At 35.8% G+C, this 16,068-nt stretch overlaps 1 protein-coding gene across 1 annotated transcript; it reads right to left on the minus strand.

Moving 5' to 3' along the window:
• Positions 1–7,510: 7,510 nt before the first annotated feature.
• LOC107629763 (protein NRT1/ PTR FAMILY 5.10) lies at positions 7,511–15,561 on the minus strand. Its single transcript, XM_016332646.3, has 4 exons — positions 14,966–15,561; positions 14,661–14,878; positions 9,012–9,544; positions 7,511–8,684 (listed from the first exon to the last, which is right to left on the minus strand). The coding sequence occupies exons 1-4, from the start codon at positions 15,111–15,113 to the stop codon at positions 7,859–7,861; spliced, it is 1,725 nt and encodes a 574-aa protein (XP_016188132.1). The 5' UTR covers positions 15,114–15,561; the 3' UTR covers positions 7,511–7,858.
• Positions 15,562–16,068: the final 507 nt, after the last annotated feature.

Raw genomic sequence — 16,068 nt, forward strand, 5'->3', positions numbered from 1 at the left:
GCGAAATGGATTTTATCGAGCTACAGAAACTCAATTGGCACGCTCTCAATTGCGTTGGAAAGTAGACATCCAGGGCTTTCTAGCAATATATAATAGTGTATACTTTGCCCGAGTTTTGTCAACGCAAACTGGCGTTGAACGCCAACTCCCTGCCCTATTCTAAAGTTAAACGCCAGAAACAAGTTACAAACCAGAGTTAAACGCCACAAACAAGCTGCAACCTGGCATTTAACTCCAGAAGAAGCTTCTACACGTGTAAAGCTCAATGCTCAGCCCAAACACATACCAAGTGGGCTCCAAAAGTGGATTTCTGCACTATCCATATTAGTTTACTCAATTTCTGTAAACCCTAGCTACTAGTTTAAGTATAAATACTACTTTTAGAGACTAACTATGCACCTCATGACATTTTAAACATTTCATATTATATTTCTGACGGCATGAGTCTCTAAACCCCATGGTTGGGGGTGAGGAGCTTTGCTGTGTCTCGATGAATTAATGCAATTACTTCTGTTTTCTATTCAATCACGCTTGTTTCTGTTCTAAGATACTCGCTTGTACTTAACCGTGATGAATGTGATGATCCGTGACACTCATCACCATTCTCAACCTTTGAACGCGTGCTTGACAACCACTTCCGTTCTACCTTAGATTAAGTGTGTATCTTAGCCTCTTGGTTCATGATCAGAGTCTTGGTGGTATAGGCTAGGATTATTGGCGTCCATTCCTGAGATCCGAAAAGTCTAAACCTTGTCTGTGGTATTCCGAGTAGGATCTGGGATGGGATGACTGTGACGAGCTTCAAGAGTGTTCTTCCCTCTTCCTTTGTGAATTGGTTCGTCGTCCAGCTCAAGCTCTTCTTCCCTCTTCCTCTTATTCTTCTTCTTCTTCATCCTCTCCCTCCATGAGTGACAGTCACGCTTCTCGAAGGTCGAATCGCTCATCTGCAACTAGAAACTGGAGAGGGAACAATGTGCGTAGCCAGTGTTCAGCAGTTCCAAAGTCGTGTGGTTGTGGGTGCAGGCTTGTCCTTCGGTAGTCAGGGATGGAGAGTCATCCTAATAAGCCGTTCTTTGGGTGTCCAAATTATAACGTGAGTGCATTTACTGGCTGAAATTTCTTGTGTTGGTTAGTTGAGGTAGTTGTTTGATAAGGTTGATGCATATTTGTAGACTAGTGGAAAGAATTGGTGTGAGTTATTTGTCTGGGCAGATTCTGTACAGGATGAGGTGACGCTGAAGTCTGATGAAGAAGATAAGCATGGTGGGATGAAGATGAACATTGCATGGAAGGTGGGCAAACTGGAAGCAGATGTGAGAAATGTAAAGCTGATGGTCCAAGTGCTTGGTTTAGAGGTATTCGTGTTATTTGTGTTTGTGTTGATGTTACTGCTGAAGGTTTGATTAGACTAAGAACTGAAACACAGAACCAGTGTAATCCAGTTTATGAACAATGTAATTGACATTAGATTATTTTTGATATATTGAATGACTATTTGGTTTTGTTTTTGTAAACATAATTGAACACCCAATTATGTTATGGATAAGCAATAATAGGAAAAGCTTACATAAGGCACAATTCATAACTGAATGACAATAACACTAGTTCATATAAAATTCTGCAATAATGCATTGATGATAATAACAAGCAAAAAAATACTGAGCATTGTTTCAGCTAGATTCCAGCAACTTAGTTAGTATTTAAAAGTTGCAGAGGTGTCTATGAATCACCATGACCAAACAAAAAAGACTAAGATAATTGTTTCACAAAATATTACAAACTTTCAGAATTTCAACCTAAAGCTAGGATCATAATCACTTCTTTCTTGGCGATTTGAACCCTGGGGTGGGCACAAACTTGAGGAAGTTGGCGAGCCTTGCTGCAGTTGCCTCACTAGCTCCCTCCATTAGATTGAATGATGCAGAGCCAGTTGGAGTAGGTGACCTTCTTCTAAGTGGCAGTTTCCCAGGTCTTGTAGGTGTGTTCCTGTTTTGTTCATGCTCCTGCAATGCAGACAATACCTTACATAAGGCTAAGAAAATAAGACAAATAATAAAAACACATTACATGAAGCATTATTAAACACAATACCTTTTGGGAGTTTTCAGCTTCAGAGTATGAGGGCTGAGACAAATCAATCTCAGCCTGCTGGACATCCACTTCCACAAGAGTGGCAGGAGCAGGGGCAGATGCAGTAGCAGTAGCAGACGCTGTTGCAGTTCTAGAGCCTGTAGCAGTAGCAGAGGCACTTGCATCTTGAGGTGCATTGGAAGTAGTTGTTGTAGCTGACGCAGAGGCAGATGCAGTGACATTCTGAACAGCAGCCTTAGGGTCTTTAGTAGCAGCCTCCGCAGCTTTCTTCTTCTCAGCCTCTGTAGCTTCAGCAGCCTTCTTCTTCTCACACCCTCTTTTTGTATGACCTTTCTGCAAGCAATACTTGCAAGTGAATGGTCGTAGCTGTCTCTTCAGAGTGGTGGTTGGCTTTGATTTCTTGCTAGACTAACCCCCCTCATCCGCATCCTTCCTTCTCTTGGTTTGGAGCTATCCAGGTTTCCTCTTAACCAAATGTGCCAATGGTTTGTTGGCCTCAGATCTTTCCCATAATTGTTGGCCAGGTAAAGGATTTATGTGGTGAGAGTAAGTGGCTTTGTAGGACTCCATTGTGAGGAGCTTGTGGCAGAAATCCTCTGGCCACTTGTTGACCCTAGCAATAGCAGCACATGTGTGCACACATGGGATTCCTGCAACACCATAATCAGCAATAACAATTAGGTGCATAGTTAATTAGACTCACTAGGCAGAGTACTTAAATAATTAAGTAACAGTTAAATACATTACCTGTTAGCATCCAAAACTGACAAGTACATAGCCTTTTCCCCAAATCCATTACATGGTGTGTAGGGTGTCCATGTACCTCAAACTTCTCGTATCCGGTGTCTCCCGCCCAGATTGGTTGCCATTGCCTATATTCCTTCCTCAGCTTCTCCAGTCTGCTCTTGATCACTGGGGAAAGTATCCCCACATGATTATCCAACTTCACTTTATTTTTTGCCATCGTCCTCATTACGAACATCCTAACCTCTTCCAGCAGTGTGATTATAGGCTTCCTCCTAGCTTCCTTAATCTTTGCGTTGAATACTTCGCACGCATTGTTACATATTGAGTCTAACTTTGGCTTATGACTGAATTGAGATCTTGTCCAAGAATGTGTTGGCCATTTTTCTAGGTATGCCCATGCCTCCGGATTAAGCCGCTTCAACTTTTCCCTATGTTCCCTGAATTCCTCAAAGGTTGTGGCTCGTGCACAATCCCACATCAAGCCTCTTAGCTCCAGATCTTTCCATTGCTTGTTGAAATTCCTCCACAAATGCCATACACAGAAACGGTGATGCACATTGGGCATCACCTCCTGTACAGCATTTATGACTCCCAGCAACAAAGAGTGGATGCAAATAATAATTAACTCAGATACAACAGAGAGAAGTTTCTAGAATACACAGTTATATGTTCACCGTCTTAGACCCTGACTTTTTATATTTTCACCATAATAGACCATGAATTTTAATATTTTCACCATAATAGTTCCTGAGTTTGTATTAAACGCACCATAATTGTCCCTAACTTTTGCGATCGTACATCTAAAGTAGTTCTACTCACATATCAGCAAGCCTCTTACATGATCCAATATATTATAACACAGTTAAGGCAACCAAACAGGAAACTAAATCAGAAGGGATTAGCAGCCATGTACCTTTTGCATATCAGAAATAAAACACCAACCATGTGTCTTGTAATCTCCCAAATATGCGTGCAATAGTTCCAGGAACCATTTCCAGTTGGCAGTGTTTTCAACTTCCACAATTGCCCATGCAATGACGTATATGTGGTGGTTTGCATCCTGCCCAATAGCTGATAGAATCTGCCCTCCAAAGACAGTTTTCAGGAAAGCACCATCAAGTCCAATGAGTGGACGACATCCTGCCTTAAATCCATTCTTGCAGCCACTTAAACACACATACATTTTCTCAAATATGACATCACCGTTTGGCTGTGGGATGGTGCAAATTTGGACAGTTGAACCCGGGTTGGTCTTCAGCAGTGTCTCCCCATAATCCCTTACCATTGCATACTGTGCCTTTTCATCACCATATACAAGGTTTCTAGCATCAGATAGTGCCCTTGAGATCGAGTTCCTATTCAATGATAGATCATACTTGGTCTTGAAGAAGGTATTTGCATCACAATGCCTGAAGTTGGGATACTTTCTGACTTTCTTCACCAGCTTACTAGCAACCCAGTTACGATTGGCTGCTCTATTCTTATCCTCCCTTGCACAGCTATGATCATCTCTGAAAGTCTTCACTTGCCACCAAGTATCATCTCGGTCCTTGGAAGCAAAGATAACCCAACTGCATTCCTTCACCTTGCAAACTGCCCTAAGCCTCTTCCTATCATTTTTATTGAATCGAATACGCCTTTTCTCCTGGATGGTGTACTCCCTAACAGCCTCTTTAAAATCCCACTTCGTATTAAACTTCATTCCAACCTCTAAGTGAAGCTCCCCGAACCTAGCCCCCTCTCTAAAAACTGGAAACACCTCATTAGACTCGGTCTCCTCTTCTAATTCGTCTTCAGAGTTGGGTGGGGTTTTCATCTCCAATGAATGCCAAGAGTTGGCACCATCAGAATCGGTCCCAGGATCGTATGCATCATACTCATCATTCTTATCAGTTCCTACTTTCCCAAAATCCACTTCAACATCAAAATTAATCTCCACATAAGCATCGTCATCAACACAAATCTTCCCCTTCATCTTATTCTTTCCCTTACTCTTATCCTGTGAATCACTCTTATTACTTGTTTTCTTCTTACCCTTTACCTTACATGAAGGAACAGGGTCTGCAGTACATGAATCAGATGAGCTGTCTTCCCTTACTGGTTTATAGGGCTCATCTTCTGAACTATCATCAGAATTAGAGGACTCCTTATCAGAGGACGTCAACATCACTGGGATCTTGCTACCCTGCCCCCTTTTCTGAGCCTTTGTGCCTCCTATCCCAGTGGCAGACCTCAGGCAATACCTCCTATGAACTTTTGTTTGATTAGGTTTCGGAGTGTTCTTAGCCTTCTTTTTAAGTTCTTGTTCAATCGGCACCTTAACAGATGCTTTAACCCCTTCCTCCCTAGGTCGACTCACATTAGCAGTAGGATTCTTTTCATCATTTGGCCTAGCACCATCGTGTGGGGGCAGCTGCAACATTTTCCTTAGCTTACGTCCCAAGGTCCCTTACTTGATCATCAATGTATACCATAACCTCCTTCCCTTCTATCAGTTCAGGTGACGAAACCTCATGTTCAATGTAGATATCAACAAGAACCGCATTTTGTGAACCCATCTCACACATCTCTCTTAGGTCTGCATCATTATTTAACTTCCTCAATCCCTCCCCTATGCTCTTTCCAGGTACAAGCCACTAGACTTCCTTCATTCTGTCATAACCTAGCTCCTTATAATAGTTTCTTAGGTAAAATACATCCAGCCTATCCACTTCAACATTACCAAGGCAGTTTCTGTTGTCCGGATAGTAACCAATCTTTCTATCCACACCCTTTTCAAAAGTTCCTCCATGATGAAACATAATGTCTAGTACTTCATCCATATGCGAGATAAGTAAACAAACAAATTAAACACATGCAACACTAACTTCTGACCATAACTAGAGAACCGTATCATTAGAGGAAACAACCCTTCTTGGATACATAAAAAAAATAGAGCAACCCAAACCCCATGCTAACAGCATAACTACAAAAAACCTAACAACATAGAAATCTAAACAAAATACCAAACGAAGATGAACTCTCCTTCAATCAACACACCACGTGAAGAGCCATCAATAAAAACCCAAAAAAAAATTTAAACTTCAACTACACATTGTATTACTAACCTTGTTGTAGCTGACGATGACGATACCCTCTGCTTCAACAACTTCGTACCTGTGGCGTCCTTCCTTCTCCTGTCAATGAACTCAGTCAAGCCCTAACCAGAACGTGCCCTAATGTCACAACATTCTCTGGACGAAAGAGAGAAGAAACGTCTGAAGAGAAGTAGGAGAAAGACTAACGAATGATCAACCCTCTCCCCAAGCAACCTTTCAATTCCCCTCCAAGGAAAAACGACGTCATCCTGATTCATTAACACCATCTAGGCAAAACGGCGTCGTTTAAGGCTGCCTACGTGGACCATAAGCAGCCAGCTCAGCGCTCCGACTGCTGAGTCACGCCGGAATTGGGTGGAAGGACCAGGATTTCGCACGGAGCTCAATCTGAAGGGTGCAATTAGAGCATTTCGAAAGTCAGAGGTAACATTGGTGCACGGACTCAATCTGAGGGACTATTTTAGAGTTTTACTCCATTTATTACTTATTTCAAATATTATTCTTTTATTTTATTAAAGGCACTTCACATTTTTTTCTATTTTATTTATTTTGCACAAATTAATTATTCTTTCCATTACTTCATCAAATTTTACATTTCATATACTTCAATCACACCAGAGAATGGGAGTTAATCCTTATCTCATTATTTAACCATTATTCATAATCACTCTCAAATTTCTTTTACTTTATTATTTACCTCAAATTATTTCCAAACATGACTATTATTGTTCAAAGGACAACAAGTTGCGCTTGAGAGTTACTACTATTATTATCACTATTCCGATGTATAGTTCTACAAAATTCAAAAGCTTACCTCGTCGTATTGAAAAATATCACAGGACAAGTTTGGGACTGTGATTCTGACCCAATTATGCCTAAATCGAAATTCAAATAGAATAATAAACGTGACTCATTTTTAGTTAGAGAGAATCTCGTTCTTAACAACCCACTCAGAAACAAACTAAGGTGGTTACCAAAAGATCAGGCAAATATCTCAATCTCTTTTAAGAGGTAACACTCTATAAATACAAAATCCTAACTACATAAAAGATACACTATTCACTCTAAATTGCATTATACTCATTTTCTACTCTTACTAACTTGAGCGTCGAAGTGTTTTTGTAGGTGTCTGCTGTCGCCATTCCTCTTAGTATGAAGAATAGCTCAACAACGACAACAACCAAATGCCTGCAAATTACAAGGCGCTACATCTCAACTAAGAATCGAATATCTAATCACTATAAGTTCTATTGTGAACTCAGCATATATCCTATAGCATATAATTTCATGTATATGATATCTGCTACTTTGTAAGGTTCTATATCTATAGAATTATATATTATATGTTTGTAATACCTACCGACTTAAATATGCAAATATCTTTTGCAAATATAGTTCCACACTTTCACCTATTTTTTGTGCAACTCCAACTATAGTTATGGAAGAGTTTTCTACAAATAATACTCTCAACTGAATTATAGTTTGGAGTTACTTCCACCATTTTAACTACGAGTTCTACTAGAAAAGTTTGGACAGTGAAGCACATCCTTAATGAGTTATATGCCAAAAAGATGTTTCCACCCAAAACAATAATATAGTTTAACAATTCAAGACGCATCAAACAATAATATTCTCAACTACAATAATTTTTCATTTGTTAATATATATGATCTTCATGAAATTTAATCTAATTGCAATTTGCTTTTACATGGCTATGGTTTGTGCAGTTGAACATACAATTTAATGATGAAGTCTCCTGTAAATCTCACTTAAGCTTCAAGTGTGGGTCTATTCTCACCCTCCTCTTGCTAACTTTGGTAAAATTTATAGTTCGTGGCATAGGGGTTGGGTAAACCTTGGTTGCCTGAGTAGCAGAAATAAGCATTAATCCTTGCAGAACGACAAAATATATATGAAGTGGGTTATCCTCGAGAAATTCCTTTGTGATTATAAATGTAGGATTTTGCAAAGCAAATGAAGAGACTGAATCCGATGACACTAAGGGCAGCAAGTAGCCAGTAGAAGTAATCAAGATGCGCCTTATTCAGATTATTAGCAAACCAACTTTCATGTCCATCTCTGCCTGTCACTTCTTCGATAACTGAAATCAGAAAGCTACTTAGAAAGCTTCCCACACCAAAGATGCTCAAGTACAGAGCAAGTCCCATGCTTCGCAGTTCGTTCGGGACCTGATCATAGAAAAATTCCTGCAGACCAACCATGGTGAAGACTTGTGCAGCTCCAAGCAAGAAGTACTGGGGAATCAACCACCACATGCTCATGGGAATGGTTACATCCGGTTCATCAACAAGTCCAAACTCTTGTGCTGTTTGCAGTCTTTTCATCTCAACAAGGGCCGCAATTATGACAGTAAATATCGATATAAAAATCCCAATCCCAATTCTTTGCAGCATTGTGATGCCGGAGGGTCGCCCAGTGATTCCTCTTGCTATTGGCACAAATATGCGGTCATAGATGGGACTGATGACAATAATGGCAAGTGTGATAAGGGTTTGCAGAGAAGCTGCAGGTATGTCAAAGCCTGGAAATATGTTGCGGTCCAGTGTAAATCCTTGCTTCGTGAAGAAGGTAGGGGATTGAGCAAACACAATAGCAAACGGCAGAGTTGTTGCCCAAATAGGAACCAGCCTTAGTACCGCCTTTGCTTCTTCCACCTCCACGACACTACATGTGACCTCCCCTTCTTTGGTGGAACAGTCTGGTGCTATTAATGCTTTGTTGAGGAAGCTGCCAATGTTAAAAAAGAGTAACAACTTCATCAATGGAATTATAATATTTCATATCCAAAGAAATGAGGCTCTATATGTAGTAAAATAGCAAAGTCGGAAAAACAAAGATTTGTTCAAATAATGTTACTCTATGTACAGTTACACTACGACGGATTCAGGCATCTTCAGATGGCATATTGTCAAAGCTAGAAGCAAATTAATCCTTCGGACATGAGCAAGATGATCTTAATGCATGTATTTCATGGTAGTAGCAGTAGTGGCTGCTTCAAGAAAACCTATGAGTATTGTAATAAGGACTTAAAAATTGGTAAGTTTTAATCCTTACTTGAACTGTTGGGAACTTTTTGGAGGGAGTGTTCCCCCAGTTTCCTCTTGGATGGCTGTTGCTTGGCGATTTCTTGCGGCTGTAATAAAGACACGACCAATTCTGACAAAGGGGCTCTTGCCATGGCCCTTGATGTTAAACCTGTAGGTCCATGTTCCCAGATAGAAAACAAGCAATGCAATGATCATCACAGCACAAGGGATTCCAAATCCAACGACCCAACTAAGGTTGTCCTGTATATAGTTCAAAATCCAGAGAGTTCCCATGCAACCTGCACACATTGTGAAATACCACCAGTTAAAGAATGTGCTTCTATCTTTGAGCTCCTTCGGATGCTGTTCATCAAATTGGTCTGCTCCGAATGCCTGAACACAGGGCTTATGTCCACCTTGCCCAATGGCCACCAGATAAAGTGAGATGAAGAACAAGATTACTTGAGATTCCGTAGAGCATGATCCCAATTTGCTGCCAACCTGGCACTCCGAATTGATGAGAGAAGGAAGCAACGCTGATAGTGTTAACAATCCTAGCCCCTGTCATTCATATATTAGATAATCATGATAATTATTAGCATAAAAACTTGCATGATTAACCCAAAATTGATCCTTCTTTTTCAGGTTTTCTTAAGTCATTTTTCCGGTTCCGACAATGTGAAATTAAACTGTTGCGGGTATATTTTTGCCAAAAATACTTTGTATACAAAAAATACTTTATATTTTCACATGTATTCTATTTAAATAGTTAAAATTTTTAAATAGTTATAACATAATTGATTTTTTACACATTAACCCTTGATCTGAAAAACATGTTTAGGATATTCAGAAAGGGGATGCTGGTATAAAGACGCGTAAAACGTCTTTTTGTAAATACGTTTACGTGCTGCATTATTATTGGACGTATTAATAAACCGGTTATTTTTGAATTTCTTAATAAATTAGAATAAAACCGATTTTTTTTATAACAATAACAATAAATCCAATTTTTTTTAGGGATCTAATTGTATTTTTAAATTTTTAGGAATTCAAATATCTACAAAACAAAAAGCCAGAGATATATTTGTCTTTTTATCAAAAAATTTAAAGATATTCGATTTAGATTATGTAATTCGATCGGATCAAACCGGGTCTAATAATTATAATACAAACAATTGAGTTTATTATTGTTGCTATAATAAACTGATTTTGTTCTAGTTTATTAAAAAATAAATTATTAACCGGCTTAATAAAGATGTCCAATAATAACATGACATATATAAACATCCTTAAAAAAGACATTTTTAGTGTTTTTATTAAAGTGGTCTCCATTCGAAAATTGCATTCTAAGATTGTATATGCCCAGTCTTAGAAAAACGGATAATTATTAATTAGGCAAGTTTTTTCTATTGAACTTTGTTAGGTAGACAATGGCTTTTATAAACAATGTGAACAATGGACTCTAAAATTGACCCAATAAAGTAAAAAACTAAAAACACACTACACCTCCAAATTACTCACCTAAATCTTAATATTAGGATAACCATTCGCATACTTAGTGAATTGAACATCCAATATATATCCATTGTTCACATTGTTTAGTATTTTCATTATCTACCTATACTTTTTTTTTCTATTTTATTTATATTTTTATCAAAATCTATTAAATTTATAGAGTAAATTCCTATAATAATCTTAAAATTTACCGGGTTATTCAATTTGGTACTCAAAAAGTTTCAATTTCACTGTATTGGTCCTCCGGATTGAGCTCGGGATACCATGGTGATCCCTGAATTCATTTTCGGTAATAACTTACTGTTTCAGTGCTTATGTGTGACTATTATGTACCATGCTGGACCCAATTTGGTCCCTCCTTGATCCCACACCTTACACCTTTGTCACCCTCCTCTCATTCTCCTCCCTCTCCACCGTACTCTTTTTCTTTAGGCTCTTCTTGTCATCCCTCTCTCCTCTCTTTTTATCCTCAACTCTTCGTTCTTCTTTCCCCTTCCTTTGACCTACTTTCTCCTATCCTCCACCAGCTCTCCTACATCCTCTCATCTCTCTCCTCTCGGTCCATCTTGCACAACTGCATAGTTCCGCCGAGGGTAGGGATGCACATGACCCGACCCGACCCGAAAAATCAGTTCGGACCCAAATACTTTGGGGTTAATTTGGTGTGATTTTATTGGGTTTAGGGTTGGGTAAGAGTCTCAAAATTAGACTCAGTCATTATTTAGGGTCGGGTACGGGTCAATGCTTCACCCAACCTCATCCGGCCCATGTGCATCTTAGGGGATTAAAAAAGGTATATATGTTTTAAATTAATTCTAATATTATGTTATATTAATTATAAGCTTATTATTTTATTTTTAATTACATTTGTTGAATTAGAAAATAGATCAAAAAAGCATAAAATTATAATTTATGAACAAATTCAAATTCAAGTATGGTTATTAACTTTTCTATAACAAGTATTTTTTTTTTCTTTATAAATGAGTAAATCATAATTTTTGACATAAAATTTATCAAGACCCGTATTTTATTCGGTTGAGACTCGATTTTAGTATGACCCGAAAATAATATGATTTCATTGGATCTAGGATTAGATAAGAGTATCAAAAATAGACACATTCATTACTTAGAGTCGAATCCGAATTAAGACGAATTCAATTTTCACCCGTCCCTATGTGCACCCCTAACCGAGGGTGGGAGAAAGTAGGTTGAAAGAGAGGGAGAGAGAGACATGGAAAAGTTAAAGATGAGAGAAGAAGAGAGGGGGATGACAAGAAGATCCTGTGGTGAAAAGAAAGGAAAAAAAGAGGAGGATAACAAAGATGTAAATAAAAACCAAATTAGGTTGAGTGTGGCACATGATTGCCACATAAGCTGTGCATTCCATTCACTATTAAAGTATTACAGGGAATTACCCATATATATATATATATATATATATATATATATATATATATATATATATATCTTTTAGTCTTTTATATCACACACTTATACACTTGAATTTAGATTTTTTAAATTTTAAATTTTTATTTTAGAAGATAAAGTGTAATTTTTTATTCTGGAATTGTTTTTTTTTATATTTTTTTTTAATCTTACCTATTTTCTTAGTTCTATCTATGAAATAAATTGTGAGAGATCACACTTTATCCTCTCAAATAAAATTAAAAAATTAGAGTGAATTTAAATCCATACGCACTACTGCTATTATGGGTTCTATAACCTCAAACCCGAATTTATATCTAAACAATTAAAACGTTTTTTTTTTTTGTCGACATAGTGAAACAAGTCATTAACTATGAATTGGTAATATTTCTAATGGGCTCAGCCCCCAAAGTGAAAGGGCTACTAAACCCTTCAAATAATTGGATATTATAGCCCAATAGTGAGAATTTGCATATGGTCCCGGGTCGAAAATACGTCAGCAACGTGTGGCTGAGGCATGTGGTTCAGTGGCAAAAGTATTTGCCTCAATCCAAAGTCACAAAAGTTCGAAACCTAGCAGTGGTTGGTGGCTAAGTTAGTGTGTGAGAGTGGGTGTGTGAATGTGTAAGCTAGGATTGGAGTTGTCTAATTTATTGACAAAAAAAAAAAAAAAAACGTCAGCAACGTTGTTAATGCCTACTTCTGCGACCAAAACGATAGCGTCAACGCCTACTTTTCCAGAGACCAGACCCATGAATGTGCATAATTCACATTTTAATATTTATCAGAAAATGTAAATCATACTTTAGATAATTCGAATTTAACATCTTATTTACTTCCATTCTTGTGTAAAAACCAAAGACCACACACCAAGGAAAATTTGAAGAATGAAACACAATTTCATTTTTCGTTGTTTTGAGTTAAATTATTTCAATTTAGATAGAATAGAATTCGACATGGAATAACAACCGTTAACATCTAATGAATATTCTTGCTTCTTAGTCATTTATTTTGTCAATTTAATGATAGTTTTTATTATAGAATTATAGTTTAATATTTAAAATTAAGATTTTATTTTACGAATATTTTTAAAATTTAAATTAAAAAGAATAAGAAATCTACAATACTAATATAAAAAATAATTCATTAATCAGAGCAAGAATATTTATTTACTTTCAGTGCATATGATTTCTCAATTATTATTATTATGATGCATATTGAAGTGCATTTTCGAGTTGAGTAATAGAATAAAAAATTAAAAATCCTTCTAAATTCTTTTTTAAGTTTAATAATTTACGTGATAAGACAGCTCTTGTTGATCTTTTTTGCGTTTTAATTTTAGATAATATTTTAAATTTTATATTAAATTATAATTATATTTTAGTATTTTATTTATATTTTATTTATTATTTTATTATAAAATAATTTTTCTGATCAAACTATAATTGGCTGATTTTTTTTGTATGGAAAAAATATTGGTATTTTTTTGGGGAATGGGATTATTTAGTGTAATTATGGGTGGATTTTGTAGTTGAAAAGTCAACACGTGGAGGGCGTGGTGCAACACGTGGGGACGTGTTGGACACGTGGCAGCATCCTGACCAACACGTGAGGAGCGTGTTGGACACGTCGCAGCGTATTGTGCAATACCATCTCCATTTTCATATTAAAAATAATTTCTAACTATAATTAAATCGATTAAATTAATAAATTAATAAATCAATAATTAAAATAGTGCGATAATTAGTCCTATCAATAAAATTTTGCTTTTTTTTCGTAATATCTTCCCATATCCCATCCATTTTAGCTTACCAGTTTGAGACGCAATGAAAATGTATTAGATGCGAAAACAACACGAATGAAAAAAAAATATTTATATATTAAAATTAATTATTATATATTTATAAATAAAAAATATTAAAAATGGTCAGAATTTATTATTTTTATTATTATTTAATTATTAATTTAATATTTTTAATTTAAAAATTTAATAATATATTTATTTTATATTTTTAAATATTAATAATTAATTAATAATTAAAAATAATAAATTTTAATAATATTTTAATATTTTTTATAAATAAATATATATTGTTTAAATTTTTTTAATATATGTTTTATAGTTTAATATATATTTTATATTAATAATTTATTTTAATAGCTGATTTAGTATATATGTAACATAATTGTATATTAAAAGAGATGCATCTAAAACGAGCCTAATAATTATATGCACATTAAATATGATATTTTTTATAAATCGATAAATTTTATTATATAAAAATTAAAAGATGTTATAAAAAAATATTAATAGATTTTTAAAAATATAACATATTAATATTTACATGTATAAATATATTTTAATATATAATATTTTAAAAAATTTATTTATTTTGTATTCTAAAGATATATATTAAAATTATAAATTAAAATTTTTTATTAAAATATAAAAAAAATTAAATTTTTAATATATTATTTTATATTTATTAAATAAAAAAAGTTTAAGATCAAACTTATCAGGTGAAATGGCTTAATTAAGGGACGAAAGATTTGATATATGGACACGTATATATTTTTTTCATTTCATGAACATGAATAAAATTAGGTGACTTTGGAAAAAAAAAAGGACGAAGGGTTTGATAAATAAAGATTAATGTATGTAGATAGTCAAATAGAGTATTTACTATTTAGGTTAGAGGAGGGGAGAAAGGGGGCCGGGATAGCGATGAGAACTGACCAAAATATAGATGATGGAGGCGAGAATGATAGTGCGGTAACGTCCAAGGTAGGAATCGGCGATGAATGCTCCAAAGAGGGGAAGCAGGGAGGATGCTCCCGACCATATGTTGACATTTTCGGCTGCGGCCGCCGTGCTCTGCTTCAGCGGGCCCGTAAGATACGATATCAGGTTCGCCTCAATTCCATAGAACGCCACCCTCTCTGCCACTTCCACACCTGAAGAACAATTAATTGAACTGAATCGCTAACTTTTAGGAACGAGAATTCAAGAGAGAGGAAGAAGGAGAATTCGTAGATACATACCTATGATAAAGCGAGCAGATCTCCACGAGCCAGATTTGGATCTGATGGAAGGTCGTCCCTTGTAGTCAACGGCGCCGTTCACGGTATTATCTGTGTCAGCAACCAGAGGAGCTTCCAATTCTGAGGAAACCTCCCCGGATATGGCCATCGATGGTTTGGAATGGAGGACTGAAGCTGAATAATTAATTGGTGCCGGTGTGTTGTACTCTCATCATCATCGCATACTAAAAATCGTCGAGTCACAGTTAGTATAAAAAGTGAGGAAAGTCAGACAAAGGCATAGTTGCTGGAGTAATACAGTCAAAGTTTGCTTTCCAATTCTTTTGCAAATCATGTATCATACAGTTCTTTATTTCTTATTTTTAGAAACTGGAAACGACAACTCTAAGACCAAGTAGGAGTAGGGACTAGGGAATCTAGTCGCTAACGATTTTTTTTTTTTATTTAAAAAACCAGTTATCTACAAATTAGAAAACATCACCTTTTTAAAAAGCATATTTTTACTACGTTTAAATTTGCATTGTAAAATTTAGTAAGTATAAAAGTCCCATATAAATTATTCTAAAACCTATGCACATTGGGACATAACTTTGTTTTTTCCTTTTATTTTATCCCCTTCCTTTATTATATGGTTGCTTGAAGAGTTGAAATACACCAACCACGTCCACATGATCAGCCTTACTATGAAATTGTCCCTCTCAACTTTAATAAATATCCGCAATATATGTAGGTCCATGCCTAATTATTTGGGTTAATTTTGTACTGACGGATGTCCAATGCCATACACATGTGGAAATTGGATACATGGACAATATATCCAAATTTAATCTATTTGCAATTTTCTTTTACATAAAATGTGTATCGTTTGTGCAGTGAACATACAGTTCAACCATAGAAGTTTGGGTAAGTGCTTTGAACGATTCCATTTTTATATTTGGCAACTCTTTGAAATTTTAAATTCAGAAGTGATTTTTGTATCTAAACGTAGGTTTATAGAAAGTTACAAATTTTAGCTTTTATATTTATGTTAGGGAAAACTAATTACAATTGAAAAATTAAGTAAGAAAATTATTCCTCTTCTATTAATTTGTATCATTTATTTT

Source organism: Arachis ipaensis, chromosome B3, assembly GCF_059453495.1.
Source record: "Arachis ipaensis isolate K30076 ecotype BB chromosome B3, ASM5945349v1, whole genome shotgun sequence".
Lineage (NCBI taxonomy): Eukaryota > Viridiplantae > Streptophyta > Magnoliopsida > Fabales > Fabaceae > Arachis > Arachis ipaensis.